Source organism: Castor canadensis, chromosome 12 (genome assembly GCF_047511655.1).
Source record: "Castor canadensis chromosome 12, mCasCan1.hap1v2, whole genome shotgun sequence".
Taxonomy (NCBI): Eukaryota; Metazoa; Chordata; class Mammalia; order Rodentia; family Castoridae; genus Castor; species Castor canadensis.
This window is the reverse complement of record NC_133397.1, coordinates 129,360,646-129,383,604: the sequence shown is the minus strand read 5'-3', so window position 1 is coordinate 129,383,604 and position 22,959 is coordinate 129,360,646. Positions and strand designations below refer to the sequence as shown.

Sequence of the window (22,959 nt, the reverse complement as noted above, 5' to 3'; positions counted from 1 at the left end):
AGACCCTGCCTCATGAAAGAAAATGCTATTCACCACAATGGAGCCACATTTGCCTGTGAGGAATATTGTGACATTTCTCCTCTAGAGCTCTGTGACATTGGCCAGAATGGACTCAGTGTCCATTTTTCCTATTATATCAGGAATTACAGGTTGAGACTGGAGGTAACTGGCAGAATTCTGTTTTATTTCAGTGGAAGTTTTTGGAGCCACTTAACCTTGTTAATCTGAGGAAGCCCCTTCCCCTTCTCTGACATGAGCAGCTGATGTCCTGATTATGTCCTACCAAATTAAACCCAAGCACACCTGTCTCATGAGGGCAGACTTGTGTCAGTGGAAAATAAGAGTGTGGAGTTAAAATTCCTAATGAGGGTAGTCCTCTTATTCTGGCAGAACCAGTAAATTGGACATAGTAGGATGTGCTTTGTTTTCCTGACACCTGACTTGATTAAGGCCAAATTTAAAATGCAGATTCCCAGCCCCAAACCTCAGTGTCCGACTTTGTACACATGCAATATATTTAGATATCCGTCTTTTTCTATGCTGGGTATTGACCCAGAGCCTTGGACGTGTTAAACAAGTGCTCTACCACTGAGCTACACCCATAGACCTAGATATCTGTATTTGACTGGTACCTAAATCATTCCCATGCAAGAAGCACAAAGGTCACCTCTGAAGTTCTGCTAGGTGAAGGAATGCTTTCTTTTTTTGAGAGAGGATGTTGCTATGTAGTGCAGACTGACCTTGAACTCACTGTCCTCCTGCCTCAGCCTCCCTACAGCTGTGATTACAGTGATGTACCACCATGCCTGGCTGACTACTTGTTCTTGAGGTGCTGTCTTAATTTGGTTGGTTTTCATCAGTCTCCGTGTGTAATGGGAAAGGAGGCTGGATCATTTCCACAGTAACAGTTAGTTCTAAAAGAATGACAAAGGAGACTTTAAATAGCCAAGTTGACCTGCTCAGAGAGGGAGGGAGAGAGAGAGAGAGAGAGAGAGAGAGAGAGAGAGAGAGAATGAGAGTGCGGGAATCAGGGAAGACGATGAGGTGAAGGGAACAAGAAAGAGCAGCTCTTTTGCCATATAACAATGGAGTACTCAGTAAATGTCTGCACTGAAGGAGTTTACAGCCTTGGGTGCTCTGAAGCAGTAGGAAGGTACTGTGTGCAGACAGAGGAGTGGCCCTGCCCCAGGCTTGAGGCTCGTAATCAATGCTTCCTGGGGAACCCTGCATTCTCAGGACCAGGATGAGTATTCCAGGAGATGGAGACTTGGAGAAGACCAGAGAGCTTCAGGTGCAAATTCATTTTGTTTAATTTAAAATGTTTTTCCTGCTTAGAAAAGTAATACATGTTGGCTATGATAAAACATTCTTGAAAAAAAAAAAAAAAACAAGCGAAAGCCTCCTGCAACCCTCCCTGCTCCTCACCGCCCATCCTGAGGATGCTCTGCCTAGAGCGTTGGTACCTGAGGGTTTGTGGACCGAGGCACCGTCGGATACGCACCCTCCAGCCAGCAGGGGGCGGTAAACAGCACGTCTGGTAGCCCGCGCCCTCGCTCTTCCACACGTCGCTCGCGTAATCGGCGCCTACATACTGCGCATGCGCGAGGGCCACGGCCTTTTTTTTCCCCCCCTCTATCGCTGCTGGGCTGGTGTGTCGAGCTGCGGACACTGGTGTGTGGCCCGCAGGATGGTGAGTGGACACCTCCATTTCGAGGCTTCACATGTGCGGGGTTCCCTCTCCTCTTCCGAGGCCAGGTTAGGGCCCCGCAGGCGCGGCATAGAAGTCGGATGGCGTTGGATGCCGGCTCTGCGACTCTCGGGCTGACGCTCCCAGCGTGGCCTTAATGGCTGCCGTTCTGCTCGGGAGCTGGGGGGAGGGGCCGGTGGAGAAGGGTGGGCTGGCGTGAGCTGGGTGTGGGGAAGAACAGGGTGGCTCAGTTAGCTGCTTGGGGTGCTACCGGCTGGTCTGAGGGGCGCCGGGGAAAGGGGAGATTGCGTGCGTTCGGCACGGTGGTCTTCCGGGCAGCGACGCCGCATCTCCGTCCACTCCTGCCGCGGGCCGGCGGGAAGCGCTTGGGTGCGGCTGTCGGGGGAGGCCTGGCCTCGCGGGCCCGGGTTAGAGCTGGCTTGTAAGCAGTGCGCGGCCCCTGGCCTTTCCTAGTCCGGCGCGGCCCTGGTTTGCAGCGCTTGGTGGGCAGGACCCCCGAGATGGGGTGCAGCATCGGCTGAGTGTGCCCGAGTTGGGCTAGAGCTGCGGCTGGCCCTCGGTGGGTGCGGGGCCATTGCGAGGTTCCCCGACGCCGAGTTCCCGAGGCGCTGGCGGACGTCCCGCCGCAGCGCAGGGCGGCGCTCCCCGAAAGCGCCCGTGTGCTGAAAGTATGAGCAGGCGTCTAAAGATGCTTGTGTGAGCGTGATTTTGAACCTGTTGAGCCCAATAAATTGGAGTCTGCAATTTTTTTTTCTTTTTAGCAAAGTGCTGGGGGTTGGACCCAGAAATTGCTCATTCTGGGCGATCTTACCGTGTTTTCCAATATTGCATCTTTATATGAGTCTGTAGCTGACGAGAAGGGGGAAAAGTGGCTGTTGACCCCAGCTGGTTTAAAACATGGTACGAAAATTGACAGGAGTTTGCATTTGCTATGAAGTTTAAGCGTTATTTTGTTAGGATTAACTCATGTCAAACGTATCATAGGCTAAAACAGTGGGTCACTCCTGTAATCCCAGCATTCGGTATCCTGAAGCGGGAGAACGGCTAACTCAAGGCCAGCCTGGGCTACATAGAGAAACTCTGTCTGAAACAAACAGAAGTATCAGACTAAAGTATTTAACAAACTTCAATAATGTTCTCTTTTCTTTAAAGGGGTTTGTTAAAGTTGTCAAGAATAAGGCCTACTTCAAGAGATACCAAGTGAAATTTAGAAGACGACGAGGTACGGACAGTTTTGATGTTTCAGTATTAAAAGAATCCACTTTGTAGTGGAAAATCCCTTTTGAGTTTTTTTGTTGTTGTTATTTTCCTTTCAGAGGGCAAAACCGACTACTATGCTAGGAAACGCTTGGTGATCCAGGACAAAAATAAATACAACACACCCAAATACAGGATGATAGTTCGTGTAACTAACAGAGATATCATCTGTCAGGTAAGTTGTGTTCTGTTCTTAGGCAGTGCGTCATGGAACCCCACTCCATTTTATTCACTGTGCTGGAGAAATTGTACTTGTGAAAAAGACCTGGTGCTCACAGCCCTCGGTTTGATCCCCAGCAGCACATACACACAATTGGAAGGTCAGCCATGGGGCAGGAGGCTTGGAGAAGCCTATTTTATGAATGTGAGTGGGGCGAGAAAATTATTACACAAGTAGAGGATCCTGCCCATCCCAGTTCCGGTAGAATAGACTATCATTAGGTGCTGACTCTTGATATATGGCCTTACATAACATTTTGCTTATTGAGATGGGTAACTGTAAGGGTTAAACCAGATTCAAGGCTGCTCTTATTTCTCCTTGTTGTATGAAGTAGGTTTTAATAAGATGAATAGTGGTTTCTCTCACCTGAAAGATGTGCAAGAGGTGGCAATGCATTCGGGGCTTTTGGAACTAGGGACCATTTGGACGAGATTTGCTGGTCTTTTGTAGGAGGCAGGCACACCTGTTCCTGGGCAAATTGATTTGTTGGCTGGAGCAGTGTCTTCAAACCTATGTTCAGATAACAGAACATGCATTAACCTGAAACTATGGTGAACTTTATGCGTAGTTCAACGGCATTTAACATAATCATGATATCTTTTTAAGTGCCTCTTTAATTCACCAGCTCACATAGCTAAAAGCTTTTAATACTTAGAACTTGGGAACTACAGTATAATTTATTCCCAATACATTATAACATTTAGTGTCTCAGGTAATTTTAGCCTTACACGTGTCCATTGAGGTTTTGTGTTCTTTTGAAAAAGCAGGCGGTTGGGACAAGTGAAACAGTGAAAGCACAACGACTAACCTGATTTTTCTCTTGTAGATTGCTTATGCGCGTATAGAGGGGGATATGATAGTCTGCGCAGCGTATGCACACGAACTACCAAAATACGGTGTGAAAGTTGGTCTAACAAATTACGCTGCGGCCTATTGTACTGGCCTGCTGCTGGCCCGCAGGGTATGTACAAGATGACTTGAATTGCTGCACTTTGTGATTTGTTTCTCATTTGAAGTTGTCTTCAACGTGTTTCCACAGTATAAAAGACTGTTACGTCTTCAGGAGAATGCATTTGTTGCCCTGTAGACTTCAAGGGCATGCAAGTGTCCTGAACTTTGTTGGGTGGGAAAATGGAAAGACTCATTTTTGTCTTGATTATTTTTCCACCTATATGTGCTGGGTTGGTACTGGTAGGAAATGAAAATGCGAATTTTGCCTTGTTTTTGTTATTTCAGTTAATGACCTCGTTTTGCAATGTTGATTGTCAAGCATATGCATTAAGGTTGAGAGCCCACATCTTCATTGTTAGTAAATATTTTGAATAGAGAGGAGCATTGTCGCTAGTTACACAAGAGCAACTTAGTGTGAACATTGCTTGTGGTAGAACCATAGCTAGTTTACAGCTATGGCCAGCAGAGGAGTGGCCCAAAGGAGAGTAGACCCACAAAAAATGGTCCCTTCAGCCCAGGATCCTACCCTTATAATTTATTCCAGAAATACATGTGATTACACTTAATACTGAGTTGTCACAGCCAAATAAGACCAAAGAAATGTGATCACTTGAGTCAACTATAGGATAAAATTAAGAATACCATCATTGTGACATGAAATATTTTAGAATGGTCTAAATAATGTTGAAAGGTATTTACGATGACCTCTTTGTTAATAGCTTCTCAATAGGTTTGGCATGGACAAGATCTATGAAGGCCAAGTGGAGGTGACTGGAGATGAATACAATGTGGAGAGCATTGATGGTCAGCCTGGTGCCTTCACCTGCTACTTGGATGCAGGCCTTGCCAGAACTACAACTGGCAATAAAGTTTTTGGAGCCCTGAAGGGAGCTGTAGATGGAGGCTTGTCCATCCCTCACAGGTAATAGTGTTCAAGACACCATTCCTAGATTCCAGTGCCTCCCTGTTTCTAACTGGTGGGACTAGAGGTTGCTGAACTGATTACGGTTGCTATCATTCAATGCCTGCTCTGCTCAGTATTGTGCAAAAAGGAACCCAGCAGAGCAGGAAAGGACAGTAACTCATTTTCGAAATGAGACTGAGTGGATGAGCTGAGGTAGAAAGCATTACCTTTTCCATGTGACTTGATTATGGTCAGAAGTGAGCAGCCACTTTGCACGTGCATATTTCTTCATTCAAAATAAAGATAATTTGCTGGGTTAAGGAAAAATGTGTACTGTAGAATAAAAGTTTTAAAGATTTTTCTAATGGAAATCAGAATGCAGGCCATTCTTGGAAGTTCAGTAGATTAATTTGTAATTCCTTTAGTTAGAGTTACAGGATTCTTTTGTGATATTATTTATTTTATTTTTGGTAAGTAAAAGCTATGTGGGATTTTGCTTTTTAAACGTTGAGTGGCTTGGTGTGCAAGTATACCAAGAGCATTCTCATTAGACAGTTTCAGTCACGAACTTGGACAGATCACTACTTTAACTTAAGTTGGAGGCACCACTGAGAACATGCAGGATTTGGGAATAAGTTCTGAAGCCACTTTCTCTGCTAATATATTGGGGTGGGGGGCCGTGGTTGCAACTGGTGGGAAGAGAGGGCTTGAGGCAGGCGGATCAGTTGAGCCCAGGAGTTTGTGCAGCATAGCAAGGCCACCCTTTGGAAAAAAGGAAAGGTGCTTGTGGCATGATTTTCTTTTCTGATTCAGAGATGAGCTGCTGAATGATGATACCCCACTAACTGAGCAGTCAGTAGTTGGTCCTTTGGTTGCATGTGATGCAATAATTGTTTCAAGACGGGACTGATGGCAGCTTCTGAAGTGAATTTCTGTGAGTGAACTAATTTTAGTCAATCTATGCTAAAATATGAAAAACTTTATTTTAGTACCAAACGATTCCCCGGTTATGATTCTGAAAGCAAGGAGTTCAATGCAGAAGTACATCGAAAGCACATCATGGGTCAGAACGTTGCAGATTACATGCGTTACTTAATGGAAGAGGATGAAGATTCTTACAAAAAACAATTCTCTCAGTACATAAAGAACAACGTAACTCCAGACATGGTAAAAAATTTACCTAAAAATGCGTGTATTGGTTAATTTATAGAAAAGTACTGCTTGTCTTTGGTGGGTTATATTCTTACGTGTTTCAGACTAGCAGCTGTAAGTTGAATGTAGGTGTGTTTGGAGGTACAGATGGACTCACTCATCCGGTGTTGAGTGAGTACACTGACCGGTCAGGTGAGGTAGTGTAAGTAACGAGACAGTTGTATCAGACATGGTTTTTAGGAATCTTTAGGTGCTGGAGTGAGGCAGGCTCCAAGCAGCTAAAGCTTTTGTCCCTATATGCTTTAACTGATCTACATTTGTAGCTCTCGCTCCTGTGGTCACAGTTGTCATCTACTTTGGTATGAGATACTAGCTGGTGGTTTTGAGAAGGGGGAAAGCATGCACATAGAAGGGGGAGATGCAGATATTTGACACTAGGTGTGTGTGATGGTGTAGAGATAAAGGAAACCACGTCTGGAAAAGCAAGTTTAAGGTTGGAAATTTATCACCCTTAAGTTGACTCTCCAAGAGTGCCTTTGCTAAGACATTGGAAAAATTGAAAGCATAAGTAAAATCATTTGGCAGGTAGTTTTATTAGGGTCTTTCCTGTTACTGCACGGTAGTTACTGTTTTGCACAGCTTGACTATGAAGAATTTTACAGTCATAATTGAGAAGAGGTGACTTTTGTGATTAGTATGCATCGGATACTGAGATACTGGACTATGGTTCTTTCTTATGCCATACCTGCCTATGTCATGTTTGCTCCAAACTTTTCAAACTCCTCATCTGTGCCTTCAGATGTTTATTTCTTAATGCTTTCCTATGTCCACATTGGGCTGCTGTTTGGCTAATGCCCTTTTTTTTTTTTTTTTCCCTTGGTATTCCCAAGGATTCAATCCTTGGCTTTATGGCACTACTAAACACCACAGAGTTACACCTATATGCCTAGCTTGTTAACTGTGGTGGCATCTTCCCTCCTGTGCAGCTGCCATAATCCTCTGCAGACATCTGATGTGTCTAACAGAAAGTAAGCTAAACTCCACATAGATGCATTTATTACTTTACACTTTTGTCGGGGCCACTGGGGTTTCAAACTCAGGGACTCTCATTTGCTGGGCAAGTAGTCTACTACTTGAGCCAGTCGGCCAGCCCGAAGTTTCTTCAGTGCTAGGTATTGAGCCCAGGGCCTTGCGCACACTAGGCAGGTGCTCTATCACTGAACCACATCTCTTGAAATGAACTGGGTTGCTTAGATTTGTTAACTTAGTCAAAGCCTTAAAATACAGTGGACACTTTAAAGTGCTAAAGAGGTAGAGGAATTAACTTTTAACAGGAAATTTAGGCATGCCTATAATCCTGGCACTTGGGGGTGTTGAGGCAGGAAAATACAAGTTCAAGACCAGCCTGGGCTACATAGGGAGACTGTCTGAGTAAACACGGGAGGGACATTGATGTTCATTGCAGCACTGTTCACAATATCCAAGCTCTGGAAACAACCCAGATGTCCTGCAATTGATGAATGGATCAAGAAATTACGGTGTATATACACACATTGGAGTATTGCTCAGCCACAGGGTATAATGACATGTAGTTTGAAGGTAAATGGATGCAATTGAAGGACAGCATGTTATGTGAAGTTAGCCAGAATCAGAAACAAAAGCTGAGTGTTTTCTCTCATACATGAAAGATAGATCCAAAGATAAACATACACAAAAACAAGTGATATATATAAACTCAGATGTAGAACATGTTTGTAACAGTGGAACTACTCTGGAACTCAGGAAAAGGAGAATGATAGACCGTCAGTATAGGAAGGTAGAGGATATAAGGATATGTACTAAAAGTTGTTGAAAAATGGGTGGGGAGTAAGGGAGAGTAATGGAAGGGGTTGAGTAGACCGAAGTAAAGCACCCCCACAGTGGGCATACATCAAGATACTCCTTTGAGTATCAACTTAAATATTAATGATGAGAACCAGAGCTATAAAATAGGTATGATGGGAGGGTGAAGGAAGGAGATTAAGGTTACAGCATATAAAGGAGCTTCATATACCTATATGAAATTGGTGGGGAGGGGGAGAGACAGTGGGAGCACTGTAAATAATGTGCAATATAAGTCTGATCGGATTGTCACTACAAATCCCCCATGTATAATGAATATATCCTAATTTTTAAAAAACGGAGGGGTTAGGATAGATACTTACAGTCTTAAGTGCAATGAACGTTCTTGCATTGTTTTCCTCAAATGGGTGGTTTTTAAGGTATTGGGGGCTGGGCCCAAATCCCTGTTCATGCTAAGCACACTGTACCAGAGCCACACCCCAAATCTCCTATCTTGAGTTCTTTTTTTTTTTTTTCCCTCGGTGCTGGGAGTTGAACTCCCTCTACCAATTGAGTCACACCCCTACTCCTTTTTGCCTTATTTTTCTGATAGAATCTCACATTTTTGCTAGGGGAAAGATGGAAATTGTAAAGCTAGAAACATGTAAGTTGATAAAAGAATTTGACAGTGGCTTATTGCACCCATATACTTAGCATCTTAAGTACTTTGGTTTTGCCATTATCGCTTAATGGAAAGAATTCGGGTCAGACAACTATTGAGTGAGGAGCCTAGTGTATTTCTACCAAAATTAATTTGTGCTCAGCTGGGGATTATAGTTCAGTGGTAGAGCAATTACCTAAAATACACAGGACCCTGGATTCCACCTCATGCACTGTAAGAAAACACACCAAAAAAATTGCTGTACAGGGGCTTATGTATGGCTAAATTCCTCGGGCATGCATGCATGCAAGGTTTTCCTCAGTCGAATTTTGTGAATGATGTCAGTTAATGTCGCATAAGGTAAATACTGGGAATTTGTTAGGATAAGAACAGGTTATATTAAGCAGGTACCAACACTGACTTTGTTTAGTTCCTTTTGAGAATTGGGCTTAGAAGGACAACAAAGCAAGTAGTAAAATGTTGTACCTTAACGTAGCAGGGCTTAGGAAATGAAACCAAGTACTGTTTGATTTCCTTTGTTTCAGATGGAGGAGATGTATAAGAAAGCTCACACTGCCATACGAGAGAATCCAGTGTATGAGAAGAAGCCCAAGAGAGAAGTCAAAAAGAAGAGGTGTGTGTTTTATTACTATCTTCAAGAGAAAGCAGTTGGGAGTATTTCCTGTATTGCCATATTCATCTTGCTCAGACTTTCAGTGAGGTGCAAACTCGATCACTAGCTCTGCCTGGTGTGGCAGAAGCTAAGGGAACCAGGTTTGCTAAAGTAATTGTGGTGATAGGAATGTATTAGCCTCAGAAGCTCCTGAGGTGGCCCATTCTATCCTAATACAATACAAGCAAGTTACTGATTTTTATTTTATTTTATTTTATTTTTACTTTATATAGAAAAGAGTTGCCTTCAATGCTTCATATTTTGATTTGGGGGGAGAGGTACTAGGGTTTGAACGCAGCCTCACACTTGGTAGGCAGGCCACACTCCCTATTCCCTATTTTGATCTTTAAATAGAATTAAAATAATACATAATGAGAAATTTAGCCATTATACTAACATTATTTCTTATGTTTGACACTGAGTATGTAATGGGACAATATCAAGAAGTTGGCCTTTGGGGAAATTAGCTTAAGAATCTATTTAAGTATATATATTAGAACTTAAAGTTAGTCATCTTCCATTTGATTACAAATTCATTTCCAATTTGAAATTAAATATTTTCTTTAGCTATTGTTTTTAAAAACATATTTCTGTTACTTTGCTTATAGGTGGAACCGTCCCAAAATGTCCCTTGCCCAGAAGAAAGATCGGGTAGCTCAAAAGAAGGCAAGCTTCCTCAGAGCTCAGGAACGGGCTGCTGAGAGCTAAACCAAACAACTTTCTGTGAAGATTTTTTCAGACAAAGACAATAAACTTATTGAACAAGCAGCTATTTCTGTGTTAAGCTCTTGTTATGAAACTATAGGATACACCGTGAAGTACAAAAGCAAGAATTTGTCGATTTTTTTTTTTTTTTTTTTTCTTCAAGAAACAAGTGTAACTTTTTCTTGGGTCACTATTCTCCCTAAACAGGGCTTATCCCTTAAATTGCATTTTGTACATTGTGCGATAAAAATTCAAGCAACAGACGAACAATCACTAGGAAATAATTCTTCCGTCCATTTATTGTAACCAGATCATTACTGGAAAGAAAATGTATGCTGCAAGTGTACAGTCTTAAAGCAAACAAAATGTGCTAAAGGAGGTCACGTGGGTGGTGGTAACACATTTGACTTTAAATAGGCCAAACCTTTCTGCAGGAAATACCGGGGCTTTTCTCAAAGAATGTGTTCCATGTACATGCCACATATCTGAATATTTCATATATACATGTATATATATGAAAATAATGGATAAAGCCTTGCATATCAAGTTTACATGAGGAAAACAACTGGAAAAGTTCACATGATTCTATAAAAAAAAGCCCTTCAGTCCATAGGAAATAGTGGAAAATTGTTACTTAACAGTTTTCCATGATTTCAGTTGCTAATATTTCTACCTTTTCCATAGTGCAGATTCAGGATGTATGGATCTTAATGGGGTCTATGACCTTAAGACTGCTTTGTACTACTTGGGGTTCACATGTACTACATAAGCACTTAACCACTGAGCTATATCCCCTGCCAGCCCAAGAGAACTTTTGGCAGTCCTGGGGTTTGAACTGGGGCTTTGTACTTGCTAGGCAAGTCATGCCTCCAGCCCAAGATACTCAATTTTAGTGGGTTCAGTTGAAGGCTGGTTAAGACAGACCTATAGAGTCTAGGCTAGTGAAAGTTCATCCAGTTTCAGTCAGTACAGTTGCGTAATTGCACGCTGTCAAGTTGAATAATTTCTGAAGCCACGTTTTCCAGCTACACATAACACTCGATGTCTGAAGTTAAAATGTTTAAGTCTATAATGGAATAATCCATGCTATTGACTGTCTCATAAAGGACTAATTTTAATTTGCCTGCTTTGCAGTCTTAATGTGCAAACTTTACCATGCTAAGACAGAAAATTCCAGGATAATTTTTTTCAAACAGCAGCTTCAATGCAAACAGTGTTCCCCAGCAGTGGTATTTTGGCTAAGAGAAATCTACAAAACATTCATTGTCGATATTTCTGGAATGAGGTTTTTTTGTTTTGTTTTTTAAGTCAGAATAGTACACAGTGAATGTACTTGGGAAATGTAACAGGGCTTCTGGAAGGGTAGGGATGAACTCTTGGAAATGGTCTTACACTTGCTGTTACTCTGGAAATCACATGCACTGAAGGTGATAGCTTCACAGGCCCAGGGGAAGGGATCTCTGAATCAGAACCATTCTTTTAAGCGCTTAAAATTGTTCCTACAATAGTGACAATGTCCAAATGAATTAAGAGTCATTTGTGTAGGAAATTTTCTTCCACAATAATGTTTTTAGGTTATTTAGTATCAAAGAATGTTCCATTTCCATTTGATTTGCTGTGACTTTGAGAGCGATACAAGAATAAAGCTGCTTTTCTAATTCTTCACGAATTTCATTTGGAGCACCACGCAGTAAGTAGTCTTTGAGTAACTGACAGGCTTTTGCCAAGTTTGGCTGTATTACTTCTGAAGTACATCTCATTGTGTTCTGGTCACAGCTAGTTCTGCAGTCTGTGCCATAAACACAGTCCAGGTCAGACTCACAGTGGCGATCCTTAATAAGTTCTTTTAGGTTTGTCTCTGGCACAATTTTTCTCATATCCACCATCTTCAAATCATACTTATCATTATATCCTAGGTTTTTGGCACTAGTATCACACATGAGAAAGTTTCCATAGGGACCATGGAAAACGTCTTCCACAAATTCTAGAAGTCCTATGGCTATTTTAGCCTTTCTAGGCCATGATGGTGTGAACAACTGATCCATGCTTCTTCTGAACCCAGATGGAATAAAAAGTTCAATGACCCATGGAAGGCTTATTCCATAAAGAGAGGTATATTCGATACTTTCCATCACATAGAGGTCACCACAGAACCCCATTAGTTTAGGGGTATGTTCTTTATCTTGAAGTATCACCATAAGAAGAAATTCATTTAACTGAAGAAGTGCCCATGCTGACTTTGCTTCTCCCAAGGAAACCTGGCCATCTTTGTCTCCATCAGCCACCGTCAAAATGAGATTAACAAGTTCAGAGAGGTTTCCTTGGTCCCCCAACTTTGCCTAACAAAACAAGAAGTTGGCAAATTACACAGAAGGAATGAGCAAATGGGTGTAATGGTGCACACCTGTAATCCCAGGTACCCAGGAAACTGAGGCAGAAGGATGGTGAGTTCGAGGGCAGCCTCAGTAACAGCCAGACCTGTCTCAAAAATAAAAATGGCTGCGGTTGTAGCTCAACGGTACAGTACTTCCCAATTGTGTGAGGCCCTGGTTTCAATTCATAGCATTAAAAAAAGTATCTCTCATGTAACATACTAAATAATTCTCCTGTGGGGTCACTGCCATATAACTGCGGTAAAACTGAGTTGGTTTTGTTTTGTTTTGTTGGTGGGACTGGAGTTTGAACTCAGGGTTTCATTTTTGCAAAGCAGGCTCTCTACCGCTTGAGCCACACCTCCCCAAGTATTTTTTTGTTAAGAAATGGCTTCCCTACCTCCACCAAGATAGTTAACAAAGACGCTAACTTGTTATTCCTTGTCCTACATTCTACTTGAACTGCATTCATTGCAATGTACTCACATCAAAGTTATAAGGGGCAAAAGTTCTTCCTTTTTTGGAGGTTAAAAAGTCTGAAATGCATGTAAAATAGTCAAAGAAAAGAAAGCTTTCAAGCGAAAGTACAAATGAGACATTCTAACACTAATTTCATTCTTGGAGAGACAGATTTTTGGGGGAGTGGGAGGCATACTGAGGCCTCATCTGTGCTGCACAAGTTCTCTATCACTTTAGCCATGCCTCCCTCCCTCTATATTTTGTTTTAAATTTTTTAAAATTTTATGAAATAATCTGAAGCAGGTGCAATGGTGCACACATATAATCCCAGCTACTCAGAAGACTGAGAGAGGCAGATTCCCAAGTTCAAGGAGCCTGAGCAACTTCGAGCCTTTATCAAAATAAAATGTAAAGGGTGGGCTACAGAAGTAGCGCAGTGGTTCTGGGCTCACTCCTGTTAAGGTTTGAATATGAAATGTCAGCCACAGGCTCATGTGCAGAGCTCTGGTTCTGAAAACATCGGGAGGTGGAACCTGACTGGAGGAAGTGAGTCAAGGACAGGGAGGGACATGCCTTTGAAGGTTATACCAGGACCCAATCTGCTCCTCTGCTCCCTGCGCCGTGATGTCAGCTGCCTCACCATGTCTTCCCCACCATAATGGACTGTGCCTTCTGAAACATGAACAAAATTAAGCACTTCCAAATCCTTCCTCCCTTAAGTTATTCTCTCAGGTATTTTGGTCACAGCAACACAAAAGTAACCAATAAAATTCCCTAGTACCACATAATTTAATTAATAATAAATGTGCAATCAGAGTGCACTCACTGTGTGTGTGTGTGTGTGTGTGTATATATGTGTCTTGCTAGGAATCAAACCCAGACAAACACTCTACCACTGAGCTACATCCCCATGTAGCTATGTTGCCCATGCTGGCCTTGAACTCCTGGGATAAAGGAGATGGTGCTTTCTAAGCCTCCAGAATAGCTGGGATTATAGGCATATACCACTGTGACTGGGTGGAGTGTACTAATTTAATTTCATTTTTTTTGGTATCAGTTTTAATGTCAAAATGTACAGGTATCCAAGTAGTTAAACTCTTCCGTCATATCTGGATAGTTTTAGCCATTATGAATATCTTAAAGTTATCATCCTCCAACATGGTTTTCTTCTTTCTTTCCTTAAGATGGAATCCCTGATAGATGGTCAAAGAATATCAACATTATAATGACTCCATCTAGAAGAATTTAGCACCACACTGGCAGTATGTGAACAGACAAACCCACCTTAAAGAGGCTGTAGACCATTTCTTTGAACTTCTGTACAGTGGTCCCCCTCGTTGGCTTATCAAAGAGCACCACTTCTTTTCTTGGCTCCAATTCAGCTCCAAAGTCAAGATGAAGTGCTTGTTCCATTTGACATTTCACAACACCTGGTAGATTATCCCAAATCCCTAAATACATCTTTATGAAGAAGAATGACAAGTTATATATTACACTGAATAGAAAACTCTAAAGTATTTATCACTGTATTCTTAGGGTCCTCCACTACAAAACACAAACAAGCAACAAGACACTGAACTTTATTTTTAATTTTTTGTTTCTGTTCTCTTGAGACAGGGTCTTACTATGTAGCTCTACTGGTCTTGAACTTGAAATCCTCCTGCCTCAGCCTCCTGAGTACTAGGGCTACAGGAAGGCATTATGCCTAGCCTTGTGACTTTATTTTTGAACTGCAAATAGGAAACCCTTGGAAGACATTTTTTCTTACATTTTTGGGGGTAGAACTTGAATTTGAACTCAGTCGAGTTTTACACTTGCAAAGCAGGTGCTCTACCACTTGAGTCACAACTCTGGTCCTCTTAGATTGTTTTGGGTTTTTTTGTTTGTTTGTTTTTTGGGTTTTTTTGGTGATGCTGGGGTTTGAACTCAATGCCTCGTACTTCCTAGGCAAGTGCTCTACCCCTTGAGCCAAACCCCCAGACTTTTTGCTTTGATTATTTTTGAGATAGGGTCTCATGCTTTTGCCTGGGCTGGCCCAGACCACAGTCTTCCTACTTACACTTCCCATGTAGCTGGGATGACAAGTGCATGCCACCACACCCAGCTTTTTGTTGTCATTGCTGAGATGGAGTCTCACTTACATTTCTGCCTGGGCTGGCCTTGAACTGCCATCTTCCTGATCTCTGCCTCCCAAGCAGCTAGATTATAGGCATGAGCCACTGCACCTGATCTAGGTGATTTTTTAAATTATGAACATAATGTATACATAGACACATACACACATTATATTAATTTTATATTATACTACATGTAAATTTTTTAGCAGCACTGGTGTTTGAACTCAGGGCTTTGTAGTTGCTAGGCAGGTGCTCTACTGCTCAAACCACATCTCCAGCTCCTAAATATATTTTTTGAAAAGTGAGATTAGATAGGATGTAAAGCAAATCTAGACTCCTCCACATTCCATTTTCCCAGTACCACTGCCAAGAATTAATTGCTACTTTTTCTTTGTGGTACTGGGGTTTGAACTCAGGACCTACACCTTGAGCCACTCCACCAGCCCTTTTTTGTGATGGATTTTTTTACAGATAGGGTCTCGCAAACTATTTGCCCAGGCTGGCTTTGAACCATGATCCTCCTGATCTCTGCTTTCCGAGTAGCTAGGATTACAGGTGTGAGCCTCCAGCACCCAATCAATCTTGTCCGTCTTAATCACCATTGTATTCCTAATAACTAAAACAGTGTTTGAACACAGTGAGAATAGGGAATTAATAAATAGCAAAGCATACAAAATTGAAATACATATAATGTCCTAAAGCTTGGGTTCAAGAATTGTTTTAAAATGTTTTCAGTTGACAGCAAAATAAGAGCCCACTGATGTTCTGGAAAGTCCATACCTGATTGTTGGGCTTGGTGGATAAGCATTTCCCAAAGTAAAGAGTTTCTGTGACACAAAGGCTGTTGCATGCAGGCCCGTCAATCACTCCAGTCTTGTACTTGTCACACTAAAAACCAGAAAATAAAAGTAGTTCATAGAACATTGTTCATAAGAAACATTGGGAAAATACCAGTGAAAGATATTTACATCCTTGAAGAGAAATTCTCTCATAAAAGAGCTCAAACTCTGGATGCAGGCAGACCTGGAGTTGAATCGAAGCTGTTTCTTCCTGGCTGTGAGATGACGAGAACTTGCAGCTCTGGGGTGCTCAGGATGTTTTCCCACTTAGCATGGCCCGTCCCTCCTCCCACCAAGAGCAGAGACACTTTTTTTAAGTGGCTCTGGTTTAAAAACAAATTTTAACATTTCTAATAACAAAATAACTTAAAATAAGTTATGCCTGTCCTTTTGTTATCCTAGGAAAAGATATGCAAACTTTATCTTTGATAAATACAAATTTTATCTTTCATGAAATTAGGTATCAATGCCAGGTATGGTGGCCCACACCTGAATTCCCAGCACTCAGAAGGCTAAGGCAGGAGGGATCATGAGTTCAAGGTGAGCCTGAGCTACATAGTGAGACCCTGTCTCCAGGGGCAAAAGAAAACAGGTTATCAATGTACCCTAGGCACAATAAATAAGAACAATTTCTAAATTCAGAGATTATGCCAAAGGCCAGAAGTACGCTAAAATTAAAAGAGTTGCCGTGGCCTCAGTTCTCAGACAAGGGTGGGCACCAAGTAGAAAGTAGAACCTCCTGAGGAGCAGAACCAGCATCCTAGGTGGCAATGAGTGCTTACAGGGCACAAGCTATGGAGACTTCCCAGGACTCCATCTGGCACCATGAAGAAGTAGGGCAAGGCAGTGCTAAATGATAAAATTCTTCAACCATTATCTTTGTTGCAGGCAGTCTCCTGAAAGACTAGTGTTTGCAGAAACTATGTTATGAGCAGCCCTGTAGGTGCTGGGGAGAAATACAGGCTAAGTCAATTTATGTGAGTATCTGTCTCTCTCTGCCTCACCTTAGATCTCTCTCTCTCTCTCTCTCTCTCTCTCTCTCTCTCTCTCACACACACACACACACACACACACAGCTTCACTACCAGCTTAGCTGACTGGTTGAAGATGAACTCATTTCATGCAGGAATGAGTAATAATCAAGATAAAACAAGCAAATCTACACAGAAAATCTTACCAAAATTAGGACAAAAGGAATAGGAAAGCAAATGTCACATACAGAAATTTTCTAGAAAAAAAATGTTGCCTTGAAGCAGAACAAACATGAATTCAAAATATTTACTGAAAGAGTTTATAATAACATCTCCAAGCAGAAAAAATGATGAGGCAACACAGGAAATGTAAAATAAGCTAACAGAACTCAAAAACGAAGAAAAAAATCCTAGAAATTAAAAACTACATATTAAGTGGCGTAGGAGGAAGGATAAACAAGGACTAAAAACACATAAGACTTATGATGACTAGATTGAGAAAAGTCAGATAAATGAATTTGAGATAAATTTGCAAACAGGTTGGGCACACAGTAGCTCCTTCCTATAAACCTAGCTACTCAGGAGGTAGAGATTGGGAAGACTGCAGTTCCTTGGGGGAAAAAAAGACAAAACAACAAAAAAAGTGACACCCTACCTGAAAAATAACTAGAGCAAAAAAAAAAGGGGGGGGACTGGAGGCATGGCTCAAGTAGTAGAACACCTGCTTAGCAAGCTCAAGACCCTGAGTTTAAACCCCAGTACCATTAATTAATTAATTAATAATCATTTGAGTACCTATTCAAAAAGATCAAGTCACCTTCAAGAGGAAAGAAATCAGATTTTACCACAGTCATCTTCAGTGGTAGACAGCAGTGGTGCCATGCCAACAAATCTTTGGGAAAGGAAGTATGACTTGCCTGTGTCTTGGTTTTCTCCTCCGTAAAAGAGGGTGTTACATAATTTATGGCATGATTATGAGGATTAGAGGTACAATAATACAGATCACCTGTGACTTCAATAAACTCAGTAATATCTATCCTTATTTTACATTCTTTCTTACAAGTAAAAAGCTTTGAATGATTCTGAACATACAGGCTCAGAAAATACAGCTCCCAATAGCATCTCTTGAAGAGAATATTAGAAAATGAATTCCAGCAACCAAGAGATGAATGGAGAAATATAGGACTGGACTGAAAACAGTCTTGGGAACTGAATTAATAACTGTTAATACAATATCTGACTGTTACTCCATATTTACAATGTGTCAGGCTCTGCCCTTGTGTTATACATTTATCATCATGACAATAACCCTGTGATACAGAACCTATTGCTAGATTCATTATAAAGCTAAGGAAACAGGACTATCCATTGAGTAACTTGTTCATAGCTACAAAATGATAAAGCCATGATTCCAACTCAGGCAATCCAGCTTCAGAGTCCATTCTCTCAATCATTACTGAACATTGTTCTGGATGGCACAGCTCTTCAGACCTGCCCACTGGGCCTTCTCCATGCCGTTTGCTAAGAAGATAATAGTCCTGATAGAGGATAAGAGTCCTGCCCATGTGCAGAGCAAAGTGTCAATTAACAGCCCTTCTGCTACCAACAGCAGAGGAGATCCTAGATAAGCCCTTGAGCATGACCTGCTTTCTCCTTCAAATCTGGCTATAACTAAGAATATGGAGTTTCACCTTCAAAGAAGGAGCAGAGAAATCAAGTTCCTGGCCTCGTGTCCGGGGGCGGGACATGGAGGGCAGAGTGACAACCTCTGGAGAGTTTTGGGAAATGCAGCTGCATCTGTTTAGCAGCAACAGCCAGCAATTTCACTGGCATGTTTCTTCTTTGATGAGTGGTGGGAATTCGAAGGCCACACTCAGAAGCTTAAGTGGAAACTCCTGAAGGTATAGTTTAGGGAAGGGATTTAAACCTCACAGAACACATTTTCTGACCAGAAATAAATAAACAAGTGGAAGAAAAACAAAAGTTAGTTTGCTCAAACATAGCCTAGTGCAAAAGAAAACAGAAAATGAAAGTACTGAAATATGAGAAAGGAAGAAGAAAAAGAAAGAAAGGAAGAAAGGAAAGGAAAAACAGTTTAGAAAGTAAAAGGCACATTCCTAAATAATTTGGGTTAGAGTAGAAATCACAATGAAAATGCAGACTGTTTAAAACTGAACAACAAAACTTGTGGGAGACAGCTAAAGCAGTACTTCCTGGGAAATCTGCAGTTTTAAATGCAATGATGAAACAGTCAGAGTCTGAATAGAGCTAAGCAAGTACTCAATTAAAGAGGCTTTAAAAACTAACAATTATGATAGCAAGTAAACTCCTAAAAGATGTAGAAGAAATACAAATGCAGAAATTGGTGGGAGAAAGTCAACAGCATCTACAGCTACTTCTTTTTGACAACTTAACAAAGTCAACCTGTAGAGCACTGATCATGAAGATGTGAGAGGCGGCTCACATGGCACTGTGAGAAGAGAGGGAGGTGATGGTGAAGACATGAATGACTGTATGCCAACACAGCTGAATGACTTTTTCTAGAAAAAAAATAAAATTATGCAAGAAGAAAAAGCAGAACATTAAGATTAAAATTTTTTTAATTGAATCAGTAGGGCTGATCAGTGAGGAGGGATGTGGCTCAGTAGTAGGGTGCTGCCTGTATGTGTGAGGGTTTGATCCCAGCACTGAAAAAAAAAAAATTGAATCAGTGACCCAAAATCTTTCCCTCCAGAGACAGTTGGCCGAGGATGACCTTTGCACACCAACATGTGGTTCCATTTTCAAGAGTGGAAAATGGGTAACAATAGAAATGCCCTCAACAAGAGATAATTAGTCACCAGCCGTTGTGGTGCACACCTGTAATCCCAGCACAAGGGGCTTAGGCAGGACAATCATGAGTTTGAGACCAGCCTGGGCTACAAAGGGAGAACCTTTCCCAAAAAAAGCTAAAAACAAACAAAAAGCCATGTATATATTTGTAAAATAAATACTATATAGGAATTGAAATGAAAGAACCAGGCCCATATATTAACATGGAAAACGTTAAAAACATAATGAGGACAAAGTTGTAGGATGATAGGCAGTTTAGTACCATTTATCACAGCTCAGAAACATGTGGGCACACTATATATATATATGTATGTATGTATGTATTGTTATGTGCCCACATACATGTAGCAAAAGTATGAAAATATGATGACAAGGACTCATACCAAATCTAAGAACGCTGTTATTCTGGAGAAAGAGATGTCAGAGTGATACAAAGAACTGCAACTGACCTGTGAAGTTTTACATATTTTGAAAAATGAAGCAAATATACCAAAAGATTAAGAAGGCAGTAGGTAGCACCCGCATCTGTCAAATTCTTTTGGTACGCCAAACACTGTCCTAAGAGAGCTGCATGTGAAGTAAGTGTTTCCATTGTCTCCAGGACAGGGAGGTCAAGAAGAGGTTGAGAAAGTGCACAGCAGGCTAATGGTAGACTCCAAGTCCATAGTCTACCTCCAGAGCTGGTGCTTCTAACCAGTCAGTTAAAAGAAAAAGAATTACCTTTATTGGAGAGGAGCTGACAGAGCAGGTTCCCTACTGACAGGGTCAGATGCCTCTCCCTAGAGTTCCCATTAAAGGTCTGTCATCATACTCAGTCCCTCCACACAAGCAACTCAAAACAGAGCAGAACTTTCATCTTTGTTTCCTTAGGGCTTTCACAGTGCCTGACACATAACCAAACTCATATGAAAAGCTCCTGCTAATCATATGAGTGAATGAATGAAGTGTGTGTCAGGTTCTTATCTAGAATTCTATCATGAGCAACTTCTGGGATAGGGCTCAAGGAGCTATTCCTTCAACTGTCCTCATCATGGGTTCCTGAATCCTTAACTTGTCCAAGGTCAAGATTTAAACATGGTCCTTTCTGCAACACCCATCTTTCCAAATGAATAATCTCAAAGCTGTATATTTCTTTCATGAATATTCTTCCTACCTTCTTTGCTTATATTTCTAAATCTAACACCGTTTGCATTCATGTTATCTTCCCAGCTAGAAAGTAAGGTTATTTAAAGGCACAGACACAGTCATATTCATTTTTTAACTTCCTCTTTCCCTATAGCATGTAGCAGTTTGATATTTAAGTGTTCAGTAAATGCTTTTTAAATAACTAACATAAAGAACATAGCAGGCTTGGTTTTAAAATCTCATTGAGGAGCCGGGTACAGTGGTTCACTTCTGTAATCCTAGTTACTCTGGAGGCAGAGATCTGGAAGACTGTGGCTTGAGGACAGCCCACGCAAAAAGTTCACAAGACTCCAAAAAACAGGGCATGGTGGCACATGACTGTCATCCTGAGACTGGAAGTTAGGAGACAGAAATGGTCAGGCAGAACAGGGACAGGGAAACTCATGGAAACTTACCAAAGACACAGAGATGGGATAAACAGGTGTGGGAAATGGGGAGTCTTAAAACCACATGCCCAAGCCTTAAAACTGCTGAGGCACATAAACTAGGCCCTGATAGGATGTCCAGCCGATGCACTGGACCTCAGGGCTATTGGTAAGGGAAAGGGGGGCATGCACAGTGCCCCAGTGATGCCCACGGACTGGCACAGATGTACACCCCCTAAATTGACTGTAACAAAGAGACACAATCAGCTCCCCTTCAACCAGAAAATAAAATTCCTATAAAAACCTCTAGACAAAGAGCCTTGAGGGCTCTGAGACCCCTCGAACGTACACGGGAGCTTTTCTACTCTTTCCTCTCCTCTACTTAAATAAAACTGCTCTTTTGTTCACCTGTTGTCGGTGAGTTTCATTCTTCCATTGCTCAAGACAAAATCCCTGGCAACTATGACAGCACACCTGAGCACAAAGATTGTGATCTGGGCTGGCCTGGGCATAAATATCCGACCCTATTCGAAAAAATAACTAACGCAAAAGAGGCTGGGGGGGTGTGGCTCAAGTGGTAGAGCACCTGCCTAGCAAACAAAACACCCTGAGTTCAAATCCCAGTACCACAAAAATGATAGCTATATAGATGACAGGTAGATAGACAGACAGACAGACAGATAAAAACCTCTTTGGGAGCGAAGTGCAATGGTATGCACTTGTAGTTCCTGCTACTCCTGAGGTTTATGCAAAAGGATCTCTTGGCCCAGGAGTTTGAAGCCAGTGTGTGCAACAGACAAATAACCCATCTTTTTAAAAAACAAAAACTTACTGGTAAAAGAGTATTACTTTTCCATATATCTAAATCACTTTTAAAGTACAGACTAGGTATCACTTAGTAACTGGCAAGCAATGAAGACTACTCTGGCATTCAGCAACAAGAATCAGATTCCTTGTTTTGAGCAAAGGCCTCAAGCCAACCCTGGATCAAAGAGGTGGTCACAAAAAACAGGCTCCTCAACTTGTGGTGTCTGTCACAAACCAAAAGCAAACTTCCCACACACCTGTCTGGAAAGGGTAGTTAGTTGGTCGCATACTGTTTTGTTGCTTTTCAGGCACAGCCATACATTCAAACCATAATCACTGTAAGCAATATGATCTTCTAAACAAAAACAATGCTCTACTTTACAGTAAGATAATCACAGAAAATGTCAAAGGTTTTTCCGCCCCTAAAACTTTTTCTACTTTAATTCCAATAAAGGCCATCCCTTGGCTGGGGTCATGGCTCATGTGGTAGAGCACTTGCCTACCAAGCACAGGGCCCTGAGTTCAAACTTCAGTACCACCAAAAAAAAAAACCACACATACACACACACACACACACACACACACACACACACACACACACACACAAAACCCACACCTTTGCTTGCATATACCTCATAATGCCAGAAGATAGCACTCTTTGGCTTCATTTTACAAAGCTCACCATGTTGAAGGAATAATTTCATAAACTATACCACAAGGGGGCAATAAGAACAAACATGGATATTACTAGACCTTAAATAATTTTGTTAAGATCTATGTTCTAAAAATGAATTTCAGACATCAATTTCAGACTTCAGTTCCTTACTAAGGAAAAAAAAAAAAGAGTTCTTCACAATGCCTGAAAATCCTTATGTCCGTGTTAACAATGCCATTCCCAAAATCAACTATTCTAAATCTTTGCCATTTTCTCCTATCTTCTCCCTCTACTGACGTCTCAAA

General features: G+C 41.5%; 2 protein-coding genes and 2 non-coding genes across 7 annotated transcripts in view; 3 read left to right on the top strand and 1 right to left on the bottom strand.

The window, feature by feature from the left end:
* The first annotated feature begins 1,576 nt into the window (after positions 1-1,576).
* Positions 1,577-10,119, top strand: Rpl5 (ribosomal protein L5). Its single transcript, XM_020171851.2, has 8 exons — positions 1,577-1,690; positions 2,861-2,930; positions 3,025-3,140; positions 4,012-4,146; positions 4,856-5,058; positions 6,030-6,207; positions 9,220-9,308; positions 9,956-10,119. The coding sequence occupies exons 1-8, from the start codon at positions 1,598-1,600 to the stop codon at positions 10,053-10,055; spliced, it is 984 nt and encodes a 327-aa protein (XP_020027440.2). The 5' UTR covers positions 1,577-1,597; the 3' UTR covers positions 10,056-10,119.
* On the top strand, positions 5,863-5,957 carry LOC141415243 (small nucleolar RNA SNORD21). The gene has a single exon (XR_012440241.1). It is a non-coding gene; the product is annotated as a small nucleolar RNA SNORD21 (small nucleolar RNA).
* On the top strand, positions 9,396-9,528 carry LOC141415248 (small nucleolar RNA SNORA66). Its single transcript, XR_012440245.1, has one exon. It is a non-coding gene; the product is annotated as a small nucleolar RNA SNORA66 (small nucleolar RNA).
* Positions 10,120-10,333: 214 nt separating the features above from the next.
* The window catches only part of Dipk1a (divergent protein kinase domain 1A), a 76,792-nt gene continuing 64,166 nt past the window's right edge, over positions 10,334-22,959 (bottom strand). For all 4 annotated transcript variants that reach the window (XM_020171849.2, XM_074050983.1, XM_074050982.1 and 1 more), the window contains 3 exons: positions 15,781-15,888; positions 14,168-14,344; positions 10,334-12,391 (listed from right to left, as the gene is read on the bottom strand). In XM_020171849.2, the coding sequence (XP_020027438.1) occupies positions 11,579-12,391; positions 14,168-14,344; positions 15,781-15,888 (1,098 nt within the window). In that variant the 3' untranslated portion in view covers positions 10,334-11,578. The remainder of the gene's footprint in view (positions 12,392-14,167; positions 14,345-15,780; positions 15,889-22,959) is intronic.